General features: G+C 35.4%; 1 protein-coding gene across 5 annotated transcripts in view; it reads right to left on the bottom strand.

The window, feature by feature from the left end:
- The window catches only part of ANKS1B (ankyrin repeat and sterile alpha motif domain containing 1B), a 452,709-nt gene that overhangs the window by 371,581 nt on the left and 64,653 nt on the right, over window positions 1–16,475 (bottom strand). For all 5 annotated transcript variants that reach the window (XM_086470676.1, XM_086470670.1, XM_086470683.1 and 2 more), the window contains exons 4-6: window positions 12,864–13,160; window positions 5,045–5,120; window positions 2,617–2,718 (exon numbers count right to left, since the gene is read on the bottom strand). In XM_086470676.1, coding sequence (XP_086326802.1) covers window positions 2,617–2,718; window positions 5,045–5,120; window positions 12,864–13,160 — 475 coding nt within the window. The remainder of the gene's footprint in view (window positions 1–2,616; window positions 2,719–5,044; window positions 5,121–12,863; window positions 13,161–16,475) is intronic.

The raw sequence follows: 16,475 nt of genomic DNA, 5'->3' as shown, positions 1-16,475 counted from the left end.
AAAGAATTAGGAAGAAATTTAGAAAATTTGGTCAGTAATTGTCTGATGCCATTAATTTAATTTATTTTCCTATAAGTCTACTTGAAGGAGACACGCAAGCTTCTCTAGACGATCATCTGAAGACAGGAGCTTTAACAGGAATGTATTTGGAAGCCACTACCTCTTCTCTCAGCAATTGCCCTTTCTTTACATGGAATTCATTACCTACTGAAGTCGAACTCAATTATAGTTCATTCAGGTTTCCCAAATTCCCAGTGCTTCACTGATTTTTCAGCTATAACAGGATAAATGCCCACACTTCAGTGAAGAGTATACTCGACCGGCTTTTTAGGGGAGGGTAGGTCTACTGTATCATCAGCAGTGCTACTACTGAATCCTGCCACTCCTGATTTTATTTTCAACTTCAGCACACAGTTCAAACTTTATCTTTGATGGTTAAAGCTTCAGTGAACCCTTTGCTGATGAAAAAGAATCCCAGTGGATTCCACAAGGGAGTTCCGAAGGGGCTCCTCAGGTTTTCTTAAGACTCAGAATGACATCTTTGTAAACATTTTTCATCCTGGCACGTTGCTTCTGAGTATAAAGCAGACAGAGCAAAAGTAAACACATGCTTGTTACAAGCAGTTCCGTCATACTAATATGAGCTGAAACTACTAAGCAGTCTTCTTTTTATTATCAAGGCACACATGTGAAAAAGATTGCATGTCAAAGCACCAAAAAGCCTTGAAATGTATATATTTCTTTTTTGATGTAAAAACTAAGAGCAGGTACTGATCCATCAACACGACAAGCTTTTGAGAGAGGTTTGGGTCATCTATTTTTCATAGACCAAGGGTACTTTGAAGAAACTGTTCATCAATGAGATTGAGACTGCAAGGTTATCACACTAAGGAGAAAATGGAATACAGAGACAATAAAATGAAAATTAGTTTAGTTGGTCACATTATATTGAATCTTAGATTAATATCTGAAGGATGTTTGATTTGGATGTCTAAGAAAGTAGAAGGTCTGACTGACCCTTTTCCTGCCACTGAAGAAGTTTCGGAATGATATTAACCCTCCTTTCTTTTACATAGAGATGTATCGTTCACGTTGCAGCTCAGTGAGGACATAAAGGCTGAAGTTTCACCATACAGCCTGAGTTAAATTAGGAACTCCCTTCTGCTGATAGCGGGAAGTCCTACTTCCCTCACCCATATCTTCCTCCCTACTTTTTGATGCACATTTCTGCCGGTTACCTGGGACAGAACTAACTCTGGGACCTAAGTCACATAGGAGGCAAGTTCATTAAAACACACAAATTAATATTTATATAATTACAATTTGATTATTTATTATTGTTTTAATTTTTATTTTAATTACTATTTTTAATGTTATTACTATTAAATATAGGTAATATAATAAATTCTATATTTTATATATTACTGGTTCATTAACTGAATCAGATCACTTTGCAGATGCTGTAAGCAGGGAACATGGAAGAGAACTGTATAGCTGGAAGTAGAGCAGGAGGGAGGGGGAAAATGGGGGAAAAGGAAAAAGAAAATAGGAAGGAGGAAGAGAGGTAGACATCAAGGCAGGCTGTTAATTCAGTTCAGCTATAACATGAATCTGCTCCTTAAGAGAATACCTCTCCTCCAGCCTACAAAATTTTCATTATGCTTATAGGAGCTTCGTATCTTCGGTCCATCATCTCACTGGAAAACTTCACTGAAGCTGGCTAACTAGTTTGGAAGTTATTAAGAAAAGAAAACCTGAAGGACGCAGTATGGCCATATGACCTCATTTTCTCTAGGAAATGTTCTTATGAAATACATTTATGTGAGACAGTGAAGCATGAGCTAGTTCACATGTAGAGCCAACGCTGAACTGATTAAAATGACTTATTTAAAGATGGGAATAATCAACACAGGTGGAGGTGCGGCAATGATACCTGCAGGGAACTCCTCTGTCAAACACGGGTAATGAAAGACTAATCTGAAAATGCAGGTGATAAATTCCATAGAAGAGCAGGAATGATGATTAACGCTGAGTTATGTGCTACCATCCTCTAGAGTAAGAAATTGAAGGAAACAATGGAGTTCCATCAGTCTTACACCATGAAAGTATGATAAGAAATGAGAATAAATGTATTTATGGCACAATTATATTATTTCTGCTACAATGACAAGAATCACTGCCTGGTTTAATTTTTCTGGAAATTTTATGAAAATGAGAAAAATCTAATGAAATCTTTTGAAAATGTGTCATCATCTTTCAGTCACAGTTGTTATTTATGAATAAATAAAGCATTTAAATTGTAGCCTATATCACAATTTAATGGAACTGCAGTGAAATATTACAATATATTGTTTTGCAATGAAGAATGTACAAAGACTTACTATAAGCGACACACCATGTTAACGCCTATTATCTCAAAAAAAAAGTGTTTACTCTGAAATTCAGATATTCAACCATTTATTTTGTGGTTTGTTTACTGTTTTTTTTTTAATTAAAAAGGCTACTCTTTTATATAAGTAAATATTTAAAGAGTAGAAATTACTATATATGTTAATATTCTTGCATGTTATTCTAGAAGATTTGTCTCTAACAAATGTATAACTAAATAAAACTTACCTTGAAGTAGAGCTGCAATTTGGAGCGACTGTTGAGATGGATGTTCTTTAAGAATATCTAAAACCGTTCTACCCAAACTGTCCTTTATGTTGGTATCAATTCCTGAAAAAAGAAAATTATGTGTGGTGGAATTTTTAACCCCAACTACTTCGGATTATAAACGTGGTATATCAGACTTAATTATCCGGCAAATGGAATGCAAGCGTTTTTACAACTGTAGCAGATTAACAGCTGTGTTATAGTTGAAGTACAGCATCCATTTCTGTTTAAAGCTTGAATAACCTAAAATTCACATGCTGACATGGATTGGTTTTGTTTCTGGAACTCATGAGGATATAAAGTAAGCTTCTTAAACTATACTTGTGTTTAATTTAACAGACTTCCTAAAAAACAGCCATCCTGAACACAGTATTTCATAAAATCAAGAAATTCTCTGAATATTTTTCCTACATTCCTGGATTCTAATTCTCCCCAAGCTGCTCTGATTCATTGGGGATTTTCTAATCCATAGGATCAGTATGTGTCTGGGGAGAAATACTGAAAAAAGTTATTAACTTTAAAATTTTTAACATCATGGCAACATGTTCAAAATTCTTGCTCTGGGTAGACTGAAATACCCACATGTAGTATAAGAGATCTGTGAACAGCCAGTGCATTTTCTCACAGACTGTTCAGACTGTTGACAAAATAATTGTTTGGCTCAAACTGTGAATGTAACCATAAAAAAGTTTAAGGCTTATCCTCAATAGGATTCAGAGAGCCTGTCGTACATGATACTGCACAACACTCCACCTTTGTGTTGTGGGGACTACTTTGGAAATTTTTGCTTTACAGTAGAAGACTGAAGTTGTTTTTTAGTTTAGATGTACTTTCATAAAAAGTAAAGGCATAAAAGGTCCTAACAAACAGAATGAGATTCTTCTTGGGACGCTGAACAGAGCAAAATAGAGGAAGCAAGACTTATAAGGACATTCTGGAAGCATGGAAGGTTTTCTCTACTCATCACTGAAAAGGCTGCAGTTCTTGTCATTTCCTGACCTGGTGGAGAGTTTACTAATTTGTTTTGTGAGAAAGAGATGTTTGTTTTGTCATTGAAAATAAAGCCAAAATTATTTTATAAGCCTTATATATATATATTTTTATATATTTAGATATTTTAATATATTTTTATATATGTATATATATTAGCCTTATTTATATAAGGCTAGTTAGTAGCGGCAGCTGATTTTCAGAGGCCAGACACACCAACTAACACCTTTCTTTTGCAGTAGCTACTTATAGCATCTTCTGAGGCTTTTTTGAAGCAGAACTAGAGAAAACGGACTGTTAAAGAAAAAAGGCAGAAGGTGGGGAGTGTTGCAGAAGTGCAGAGCACTTGGGACTGAAAGAGTTCACAGTGAAAATTCTACTCCACTGTCTTGTACAATTGTACTCTGGCAGAGGCTATAATGTGTACTAATCTATAAGAAGTATTCTTTATCTGTGGTCTAGGGGCTTTCTATGTTTGTGTGATGTTCTCCAGTCTTTCCTCTTTTGGGTGCATTAATATTAAAAGGTCCTGCCTTTTTGAGAGCAGGTGAAGATCCCTTTCTGCCTCCTTCTTATTCATCCAAACAAGAAAGCATCTTGCAAGAACATTTTTCTCTGAAAACAGACTTCAGATCAGGTATGCACTAGCTGAGATTCAGATGAGGAGCAGCGAGTAGGACATATTTTCTTCTGCAATATATAACCCCACAAGCACTGATAACAAAGATCAATAAGATCTTTCAGCATAATGGAAGTTCATATATCTCAGAGAAATAATCCTAGATATTTTCATTGGGTTTCTCGTTTATCTGAGAAGACAGTTGTTTAGATAGTAATTCACCTGCAACAATTCTGAAACACTTATGTAGTAGATGAGTTTGTTGGGACTCCATATCCCTGTTCTCCTGTTCTTTCAGGACAAATGCAATTCTTGGAGACACAGTGCCTTCCCCTTTCTTCACAGGCGCTCAAAGTTTATCCAGGAAATGAAGGAGCAAGCAGGATGGTGTGTTTGTTAGGAATAGCTAAGTGAAGGGAATAAATGTGAACATCAGCCTTCTGGCCTCTAGATCAAAGAATATTCTTGGCTGTCTTTCAGAGTGAATAATAAAATTTTAGGTAGCCATTTTGTTCTTAGAACACATTTATTCTCAGAATACAGTGGCATACACTGAGTCATATATGGAATTTCTGAGTCTTAATGAAAACATTCCTTTTGTTCTTTGTGTATAGTAATTTCTCATTCTAAAGAACACTGTTTTAAGGAAAGGTACATGTGATTAGATTTGCAAAGGCTGAGAAAGAGATCAGTAATTTGTATAATAAAACTTGAGGAGGCATACAGCAGATTAGGAATACTAAGAATATTTGTTCAGTGTTTCCTGTACATCAGATTTACCTGTTTCAAGCAAAATGCGTACTACTTCCACCTTTCCAAATAGGGCTGCTTCATGTAGTGCACTCCCTTTTTCTGTCTAGAAAAAAAAATAAATTATGAATTTAAAATGCAAAATAAAATACCAATGAATCCTTTGGAAAAGAATACATTTAGAAAAGAAGTATTTTTCCCCCCTCTATTTTATCTACACATAAAAAAACATTGAATAGGCAAGAAAAAATACTACCATTTTTTAGATTATTCAAGATAACAACATAAATGTTGTCAGTTCTACTACAAGAAATAATACCTATATAAGAAAATATAGTAGGGCTGTAATACAACTCCAAATTAACAAGCTTGTGTTTGTCTAAAATTTCTGAAATCCTGTTACAGGCAGTGAAAACCTAGTCAATGCTGTCAGTGGAACATAGCTGTTCAGCAGTCAGTCAGTTTACATGTGGACACCTACACTTTGGTGTTGTAATCTGAAACTGAATCACACCCTAGAAGGTCAGTTCAGTTGCACAGTGCGACATGCCCTAGGATATCCCAGCTGGCCTCCAGCTGATGTCCCAGTTGACGCTTACGTTTGATCTGCATCATATCTGCCCCATACAGATGTCTTGGATACCCTGAGGCACCTCCAACAGCATTAGATGCCTATGTTTTTATCATTTAAATTCTACCTTAAATGTCTGTGAGCCTGATTTTGCTTATTTCTGTGACACAACATGCTTTGTGAATGGACATTTGCTCAAGTAAAATATACAGTACTGAAAAACAAACTACCTCTATTAACAGGCTACTTTCCTTAGTACTTTATGCTGCTGACTGTTACTGAAAAATCTGAACAGAATGCCTTTCCATATAATAGCATTAGCACTATCTTAAGCACTACTGGATCTCACTGACTCTCTTGCTCATCTTCTTTTTGGTAGTCAATTAGATCTTGAGTATTTTTTATTTGTGGGCAAATGTTACAGGTTTTACTGCTTGAATTTATTTTTTCTATATTTTATCCGAATGGACCATTGTCATGCTTGCTATGGTGGCAAGACTTTAAAGACACATGAAAAAAAAATAACTCTGAAATAAAATAGTGATTCACTATTTCTTGGTTGTATCAGAATGCATCAGTGTAACAGTGATGCAAAGACAGACTATTTAGAAATAATCGGTGATCCTGAGATGGGATGTGAGCACACAGTAAGTGTATGTATGTCCTATCAATTGAGCCTGAAAACTCTTTCTTATGTCCATAATAGGAACACTCACTTTTTGTCTTTCTTCATACTTAGTACATGGATGTATAAAGTAGAGCATGCCCCGTGTCATTTACATCCAGCACATCAAGTATACTAACAGTATAATGGAGAGAAGTAAGTCAGTAAGAGAATACACATATGAAATACACATCCCAAAACAATTTCTAAACTTTCCATTTTCAGAAGCAATCCAGATGAACATTCACAGACTTATTCTGATCAAGAAGTTCAGTTTTACTTCGAGATGGTTTCAGAATCCTTTACTCAAACAATATCTACAGGAGCCTTCCAGTAACTGCAATTGACTTTAACACTGGATAACTCTGCAATGATATAGTGCAACCACAAAGGCACACGCAGAGCTCAAGGTGCTGCTCAGAAATTTCTGGGAATGAAAACAATTCTCAGAAAAGTCACTGATATAGGTCTGATTACTGAAAAAGGCATGACATCAATAATCTTGAAAAAGGCTTTGACACAGCCTATTATCCTCTCTGGTGTTTGTGTGGATACGGCATTTCCTTTGGATTGGTCACCTACTGACATGAATAAACCTCAAGACTATGAGGTGGACTTGGTACTGTTAACAGAGAGTTCCCTGACATCAAGGATGTGAAGTACAGCTTTGACTCTCAAAATATTTGACTTTGGAGAGACAGGTGGTGACATTCAAAAGCCATGATGGGGAGAAGTTTGGCACAGAAACCAGCCAGAGAAGAACATTAAAATAGGGGCTCAGTCACAACTGATCACTTGTTGTTTTGAGAAAAGAGGAATGTCTCTCTCATATTTGAACATGTTCACTACAGTTGAACACTGTCATATTTGAACATGCGCCAGCAATGTGTCCTTGCAGCAAAAAAGCTAATGGTATCCTTGGCTGCACTAGGAGTGTTGCCAGTAGGTTGAGGGAGGTGATCTTTTCTTCTGTTCAGCACTGGTGAGGCCACATCGGGAATAGTCTGTCCAGTTCTGGACTCCCCAGTACAAGACAGATATGGAGCTAATGAATAGAGTCACTAAGATGATTAGGAGACTGAAGCATCTCTCCTATGAGGAAAGGCTGAGAGCTGGGACTGTTTAGCATAGACAACAGAAGGCTCACGGAGGATCCCATCAAAGTGTACAAATATCTGAAGGGAGGGTGTAAAGAAAACTGAGCCAGGCTCAGTGTTCTCCAGTGACAGAAGAGGTAATGGGGAAAACCTGAAACACAGGAGGTTCCATTTGAACATAAGGAAACATTTTGCTGTGCAGGTGACTGAGCCCTGGTACAGGTTGCAGAGGAAGGTTGTAGAGTTTCAAACTTTGGAGATATTCAAAAGCTGTCTGGACACAGTCCTGGGCAACATGTTCTAGGTGACCCTGCTTGAACAGGGAGGTTGGACCAGATGACCTCCGGAGGTCTCTTCCAAGCTCAGCCATTCTCTGATTCTGTCAGGGATAATAATTAGTGATGTATACACCAACAGTGAAATCCACAGAGGTTTCACTGTTGGTGTATACATCACTAATCCACGGAGGTTTCACTGTTATAGGAAGTCCTGCTGAGGATGAACTGCAGAGATAGGAATCAGCTGCACCTTGACTAAAATTGTAGAGCTCATTCTGTATTACTATTAATAAGGAGCCTTTTTTAATGAAAAAAATGGCCATACTTCAGTGACAACAGCTACCTAGGATCCATTGCTGTGGCATGATCTGAGACTGAGAAAGATTAATGTTCCAGCATGCTGAATCAACAGCTTTGAGGACAAGAAAGAGGATCTACCCTGAGACTTCTAAGTTGAGAGGTAGAAAAGATTCTGATATAATTGTCAAAACTGGCAGCAGTCCTTTCTATTGATCATAATTCCCCACTGGAGGAAAGGCAAGTAATATTTTCCTTGATGAAAGCATACATCTCATAAATGAAATGAAAACAAACATGAGAAGAGGAAATTTCCTGTAGATGTCTAAGGCAAACAAATCTATCTGGGGGCAACTTAAGAGCCAGAAGATAATTCTGCACCAATGAACCAAAGGCACCTACATACATAATTCACAGTACTGGGAGAGGAATCCAAAGCCACATGCCAGTTTTTTTCATTTTATACTTTCTCGCTTCTTGGTCTATTCTACCGTGATATTTCCTGTCATATCTGAACACGATCCCAAAATGCTTTACAGGCATTCTGTACTGCCCTGAATTCTGAAGCAGTCTTTGCTTTTACAGCTCCAAGCTATCAGACAATGCTAATGAATGCCATATCCCAGAAATTAGATGTCTACTATAAACAGTCTGTTCAAAAGAAGAATTTGAAAGGCACACCATATAAAGAGTGGAATGATCTGTTCACTATATAGGTGATTTTCTGAGCAAGAGGGGAAATATTACCACAAAACTGAACTAAAATCAGTCTGGGAATATAGAGATTGAAAGCACACTCATAAGATGCAGATGTGTAATCCTGCATGAGATGTCATGAAGATAAATGCTGACGTAAATCTTAAAAGCCCTAGGCAAGATTTCATGGTAACAGTGAATAACTAACAAGTAAATCAGATCCCTCGACCCAAAAAAAACTGTCCAGAAGGCAGAAATGTCCTTGTTACCAGAGATTTCAGTTACCAAACTCTATTTTAACATAGGGAAAATACTAATCCTCAGGATGAACAGGGCTAAGAGAAACTCGGGGGACTGACTGAGTAGATATTTACCTTTTTGGAAATATACATGTGGCCTACTACTTGCAGACAGAAATATCGTTGGGGGGTTCTGGTGCAACAGAGCATGTAACACAAATTGGAAGGATTAAAAAAACGTTGCAAATAATTCCTATATATTATTTAAGATGTGCTAGAGTTTTTATGTATTTTTCACTTATAATGGTTCACCTATGTGCTGATATACTCTTGTCTATATGACAACAAGCTACCTTAAGATTTATAGACAATATTCACTGCTTTACTTCCTGAAGCTTTCATTGCCTTGGATCATATTTTCCTGGCAAAGTGAACACTACCATTATATTTGGAAATTCTTCTACAGTGATATTTAATGCAAAAAATGCTGGTATTTTTTCATGAACATAGCTGAAGTCTGCTTGAGTTTGCGTCAATGGATTATATATTCCCTGGCATAAGTTTTCTGCATATGAAATATAGAGAACTACAGCACAAATTGTGCTAAGTATATAATAAAACAGTCCCTGCCCCAAGTAGTTTACAGCTAAATACAAGTACAATGTCACAGCTGGACACACAAAGCAAGCAAGGATAGAAAGACAGTGTCAGTAGGAACACCAGGATACACAAATGAACTTGGCGTACAATTTGCAGGCTTACATAAAAGCATCAAGGGTTTTATTAATTAGAGATTTTTTTAACCATGCAAATATGCAAGAGCTTGTAATTAGGTCATTTGTCTAGTCCTTATTCATAGGCAGTTTACTATAGTTTTGATATGGATTTCAAACATAATCTGAAGGACGGAATGGTAGCTTTGCAAATTGATTCACGGAATATCCTCCATACACAGTGACAGCAAAAAAGAAGGGGCATAGCTCTTTGCAGAAGAACTACAGTGATAAGCAATGGAAATTGCCATCATTACTAGAACAGACAGGGAAGGCAAATAGGGAGAGATAAAAGTTGGATAAGCAGAAAGGGCCAAGTTTTTAAGGTATTTACAGTTATAAAATTACTGTTTACATGAAACACGCTGAACTGTGCAATATCTTATTTTACTGAGGGCCCAAAATCTATCACTCACCCAAAACCTGTGTATTTTTCATATGTTTCAATTTAAATGAAAACTTCAAAGCATAAAGAGATGAAGCAGATTTGTATTGCCCACTCCTAAATAATTTCAGATTGAAGGATATTGGATAGACCTGGGAAATGAATAAAATCTGTGATTAATTCAATCAAAAATTAAATGCTGTCTATTATTAGTCCAAATATTTGCTATGATGAAAAATGCTCAGGGACTACAGAAGAGAACGATAACATGGCTAAAGTAAACTTCCCATTTAAACAAACAAATATTTACAATTACTGAATGATAGCAGATAGGCTACTTCTATAATTGTCTCTCAACATTCTGAGAACTCTTTACTTCTGATAAGCTGAATTTATTTAACATGTATGAATGTGTACAATTTTATTTACCACATGGGATTATACTTTGTATACTGTTCTGTTCCAATCAGTGATGCAGAGCAATTTAATTAATACTAGAAGAGCTGAGTTCAGTTTTAAGTAACAGGCTGATATTGTATGCTCTGCTCAGTTTAATAAGCCGCCAGTAAACATCAACAAAGAATTTTGCAGAGGTTATAGAAGTAATAAGTTAACAATATGTACAGAGCCAACTTGCAAATATGCTAAGATGCTGAAAGAAAAGGAACATACATGGAGAATATGTATACGGGTGAGAAAATAAATAAATTATATTTCCTTAAGGCAAGTAGGACAAACACATAAGAAACAAGATTACCCAGTGCAAAAAATAAAATAAAACAAAATTTTAAAAATCCCCCTACCTAACAATAACTAAGAAAAATAAGAATATAAATTAAATTGGAATTCAAAAAAAAACACAAAAAACCTCCCAGAATTTTAGAGTTGATGGCAAACAGACCACCATTACTAGAAGAGTCTCTCATTTCTTATAAGAATATTGCACAAAATTTGGAGCCACTATATTTTTTAAAGACTAGTGAAGAGCTTTTGGTATGACTATAGATAGAAACGGCTTAGGAGAATTCACAGTGGTGCTAAAATTATCTAGATTACATAAGAGGAAGAACACATTTCATAAAAGCATTGTGTAATATTAAACCCTCATGTAACCATCAGTTTGTAAGTTGCCATGACAGAGACTATTTTTCTTCAATTATTCTATTTCTTAAGCATCAATTCAAGCATCAGTTTCTTTCTGACTTTTTCCTCATTCATTCGCTGGAGAAAGAAGAGAAATTACATATTCAGAAACATGTATTCAAGGGTTCCGTTATGAGTTGCTCTAGCATTAAACTTTTCTAAATTACTGTGGATGTAGTAATAGTAAAGGGCAGCTGAAACAAAAGAGGAGCTCGTATTAATCTTTGCAAGTGTATCACTTTCTAGTAAAGAAAATCAAAAGCAAATTAAATTGAAAGCATAATGGTAAGGAAATACACAAGCAGGCAAACCACAGGAAAAAAAAGTGTTTCAGTTTGAAACAGTTTGAAGCAAGTAGAAATGCTAACTCAAAAGATACTAGAGCTAATAAAAGTAGCAAAACAATTTCAACAAATTTTCATTTTGAAGGCATTTGAGAATATCCATTTTTAATCTTAAAATATGTTAATATTTTCTGGTTTATTTTGTTTGTGGTTTGTTTTTGTTTTGGTTTGTTGGTTGGTTTTTTTTTTTTTTAAACTATGTTTTCTATCCCATTTCACATCCTTAACCTCAAAAGTTGAAAAACATGACCTTGATGGAGGAACCCAGAAACAACAAAAGTACATGGAATCCAGGCGCAATTTTTCTATATAAAAAAGAAATTACATGTAGAAAGGTGTTTGTTTAAATGCACCTAAAGCATAAAACGGTTATAAAACTTAGTCAAAATTTAGGCAAAGTTCACAACCTATTGCTAAAGGATGCCTGGATGTGACTCTAAAACAGATATCATTATGCTTCTTTGTTTGGTTTATCTGAAAAAAATATATAAAGCTGAAATAACCTTAATTCAAAGCATATTATATATACCCAGACAGTAAAAAGGCTACTTTCAATCTAAAGATAAAATACACTTCAAACTCAAATACAGTACTGTCAATCAATTCAAGAGAAATCATAAAACTGAGGCAAGACTTCACACATAATAAAATCAAGTCCTCTGTAGTTAAAAGGTTTGAGCACTTTCCATTACAAAAAATTGGACATAAAATTTACTGCTGCTGTACCTTGTAACTGTTCCCATCTATGACTTTTGTTTACCCCTTTTACACCATTATAACTTACTGTACATAGAACCAGGTGCACCAAAGAGCTAACAGGTTGGAGTCAGTAGCTGCTAGAGTGTATTGCTATAGAATTTTCTTTTAGATTTGTACAAGTGTTTAGAAAGGCAGAAAATTAAAATTATTATTACTTAGTAACTTTGGGTTTAGAATGGGATAACCCTGGGAAAATGAGTTCTCAATCAAACATTGCTTCAGATGAAAAGCCGTAGCTTTAGCAAGTCAGCTTAGTATCATTAAAGCCAATGCTGTAAAAAAATGTATGTATATATACACCTACATGAACGTTTGATATGATTTGTGTATCTATACGTCTCAAGACAACCTCAGCTTTGAAGACATGTATCTTTCTTGAGTTATCTCTTTGAACACATCATTTGGGTTGTAAAAAAAAAATACATCTATACTATATATCACTTTGCAGCATTTGTAACAAAGTAACTGCAACTGTACTTTAAAAGAAAAAATGTAAGAAGTTATTTCATTTGAATCATACTCCAATTATAAAGGAAACTAAGGAAAGAAAGGAAGAAAGAAAGAAAGGATGAAAGGAAGGAGGGAAAGGAATTACACACTAACTTGGCAGCTGACATCCATTCCAGCCTCCAGAAGCACCTGTACAACAGCTTTGTGGCCATTACGTGCAGCAAGATGCAAAGGAGTGTGTTTTCTTGTATTACAGTTCATCAGGTTTGGATATGCTTTGATGATCATTTTTACAACACGCAGACGTCCATAAAGTGCTGCCAGATCCAGAGGTGTTTCTAGTTTGTTGTTCCTTATTGTAGGGTCTGTTAGCTCTTCTAACAGAACAGCAACTACTTCTGAATGACCATATTGAGCTGCACAGTGCAGTGCTGTTTCATTTTCATTATTCTGTCAAAACAAAACAAAAGCTTCAGAAATTCATTTTTAATCACACAATAGAAATGCTCAGCTTCTATAAAATGCCTCCACAAGATCACTACACAGGCAGGGTTTGCACTATAATGTATGGCAATGTATGCTTCAGAGTTACTCCACTAAAATTTTAGTAACAATACATTAATACTTAATCTTTGTGGCTCTCAAGCAGATCAAGTCCTTATGTCCCCACATTGTTCTCAATCCATTCTTTACAACATGCCCCAAAAAACCTTGTCACTCATGATAGGCCAAAACCTGTAACTCTCCCTGCTTCGACTGTTCCTGAAATCATAGTTGGGTCCTTCTCTTAGAAATGCTGACTTTTATCTTGAGTCTCTCCTCTCAGTTTAACTGGTTTTAAATCATAGCAGCTTGTTATTAGAGTAGTGAAATTACAGAGAAAAACTGTGTAATGAAAACATATCAGGCACAAGGCTAGTTTCATATATCACTATAAAAGTTACTATCAAGACAACAAGCAAAGCTTGGAAGAAGGCAAAATAACAACTATAGATATTTGAAAGACTTGGCATATCACACAAGCAGCTAGTCTTCTCAGGGCTTCAGGAAGATGTACATGTGCATTTTAAGGTATATGAGTATTTGTACCTGTGGACTGAAAAAGTTTTTGCTTTATAGAGCAACATCCCACAAGTCTTTCCCCAAACGCTATTTAATAATCTCAATAATAAATATTGAAAATAAGCAGTATCTTCTTTAATTGTTATATTCCAGTTCTGCCTGTATACTTGCCATCCCAAATAGACAAATAACTTCAGGCAGAGAGGAAGGAAATAATTTATAGAGCTCTCTGAATTCTATATGCCATCTATATTATTAATATACCTTATGTAGTCTCTATGAAGCCTTGAAATAGGCTAGACAGTACAAATTTTAAAACTATGTATGTTGAATGCCTCTTCTCATATATGATTTATAAAGTGTCGTAACAATTTTGAAAAGGGTGTCAAAGAAGAAAGCCAATGGGCTAATGTTTCATATTAAGAAATAAAAAATGAATGTAAATTCAGAAAAGATACTAGAGAAGGGTAGAAATATAATTCCAAAGAAAGAAGAAGAGAGAAATCTGAATCCATAGGCTGTATTTCTCAAGGGAAGTTCTGGGGACAGAGAACTGAAAATAGGAAAAAAAAAAAAAAAAAGTCTCTTGAAAGACGAAAAGGGTGACAGAATGGGAGAAAAGAAGCTTTGGCCTCTTATTCAAAAGCTAGCTAGGATAAGAAAATCCATATTGCACAGTAATATCTAGAAAGGTACAAAGGAGAAAACCTTTTTTTTCTGTTTGGTGATAGTGTTTCTAATTCTATAATCAAGAATTTAATTCTCGGGTTTGTGTTTTTAACAACATTGCTGTCATTTTCATCTCATCTTGTATTTCAAAATTACTCAGATGAACCTGGAAGATAGAAGAGACAGATCAATATATCGAGATAAATTAATGTTGCAGATAAACTCCTCAGGCATCTGCAACACCTCACAAAACCCAAGAGACTCAAATGCCTGCTAAATTGCAAGACAGAAGCTGGAGAAGAGCCAGGTAGAAAGTGATAAGTTTCCATTGGCTGACATGGCTTGATGACTAGTAAGTATTTGAATCATTGTGCATTATTCAGACCACCATGTGGTCTTTCTTTATTACATAGACCATAAATTAAGGTTAAAATATGTACTATCACAATACTACCTAGCTGCAATGATCTATCCACTACCCATGATACGCTTCTTGTGCTCTAGTGACTTCTGACGTATCCTTTATACAGGACTAGGAAAAGCATATTTTATGTATAGTGGTATCCCCATAGATCACAAGCATAATTTATTTTTAGATTTTCAATATTTCATGGGCAGAACTGTATAGATGAACGGGCAATAGCAGTCTAATTTTGTGTACAATTAACACAATTAAGTATGAAAATCAGATAATTGCACATAAAATGGCCAGTTGCGGTAATTTGTGCCTGCAGTTACTGTATTTACACATCCAATGGAAATAGTTACAGAAATAAATTAGATGTATAACTATAGCCACATTCTGTGAGGTAAACAGCAAAATACACGTTTACTATACAATTGTCAAACAGACATATCTATTCAATATCTGCTTATGTTTGACTTTTTTTTCAAAGCATCTATAAATCTGAACAAAATGTTACTGTTTTCAAACTAAATCGTTAAATATTTTTGTATGCTTTGTCTCTTTGTATTTGCCAAATTAAAGCTACGTTTCAGTTAATGACAGATAAAACCGATTCAAAATTAAAAAGAATGAGGTATCACTGAAATAAAACAGAAGAATCCAACCTGGACAAACATGATAATTAACTACGCAAATGCAGTCAGAACAGGCATTGCATATATTGTGTTTTCAGAGCTGAGAGGTACTATCTAATTAAAACAATAATACAACATCCTTCCTCCTTTAACATGTAAATTAATCAACTCAATTCAGGTATAAAAGACAGAATGATTTTTAGCTTTCAAAGAGAGAATTAAAACTTGTTTAACTGCCCTCTAAATTTATCTGCTTTGACAATTGAGTACTGCTTACATAAAATAAATCACCTTGGAAGCAAGAGGTTTTACTGAGGAGAGACTAAGCAGGTTTTGACAGTCTTCCATCCTCAAATTTAGGAAAGGAGGGAATATCAGCAGATAGACACAGTTGATTCAGCATTCCCAGAGACCCCTAAGACGAAGGAAGCCATAACAGTGTATTTCCTGGACTGGAAGAAATTTTATCTTTTCTCACCCCTCATAAGAAGATGGACATGGATGTCTCAGCGCTATGACCTTCCTCCTTAAGGCATTTGTTCATAGAAGACATACAGTAACAATAAAAAAACCTCAACATACAATGATGTTTTAAGAGTTGAAGTTACATGTTTTCCTTGCTTCTAAAACTTCTGACTTGTCTCTTGTACAGATAAAGCTAACCTAGGTGTAACTCTATGGATTTTAAGGTACTGTTTGTCCTCATATCTCTAAAATAACCTACTATTTTGAAGAAATATTTGAAAGACATGAAAAAAATAATCTTGAAATTAATAATTTAATACTGTTGCCTACATTTTCAGTCCCAAATGTAAACAGTTGCTTCTGGAGTACAGAAAATTTATGCACTAACATTCATTGCAATGAGCAGTTAGCCTGCTATGAAAATACAAATGTCCGCACACAAGTTACCATTGTGTAGTTAGATCTCCAAATCTGATATCCAAGGGCTAAATAATGCATCTAGTGTCAAAGCAGATGACTAGAATGCTT

This window comes from Leptosomus discolor, chromosome 1 (genome assembly GCF_034619465.1).
Source record: "Leptosomus discolor isolate bLepDis1 chromosome 1, bLepDis1.hap2, whole genome shotgun sequence".
NCBI classification, from domain to species: domain Eukaryota; kingdom Metazoa; phylum Chordata; class Aves; order Leptosomiformes; family Leptosomidae; genus Leptosomus; species Leptosomus discolor.
The sequence above is the reverse complement of the archived record's forward strand: the minus strand, read 5'-3'. Positions and strand labels throughout refer to the sequence as shown.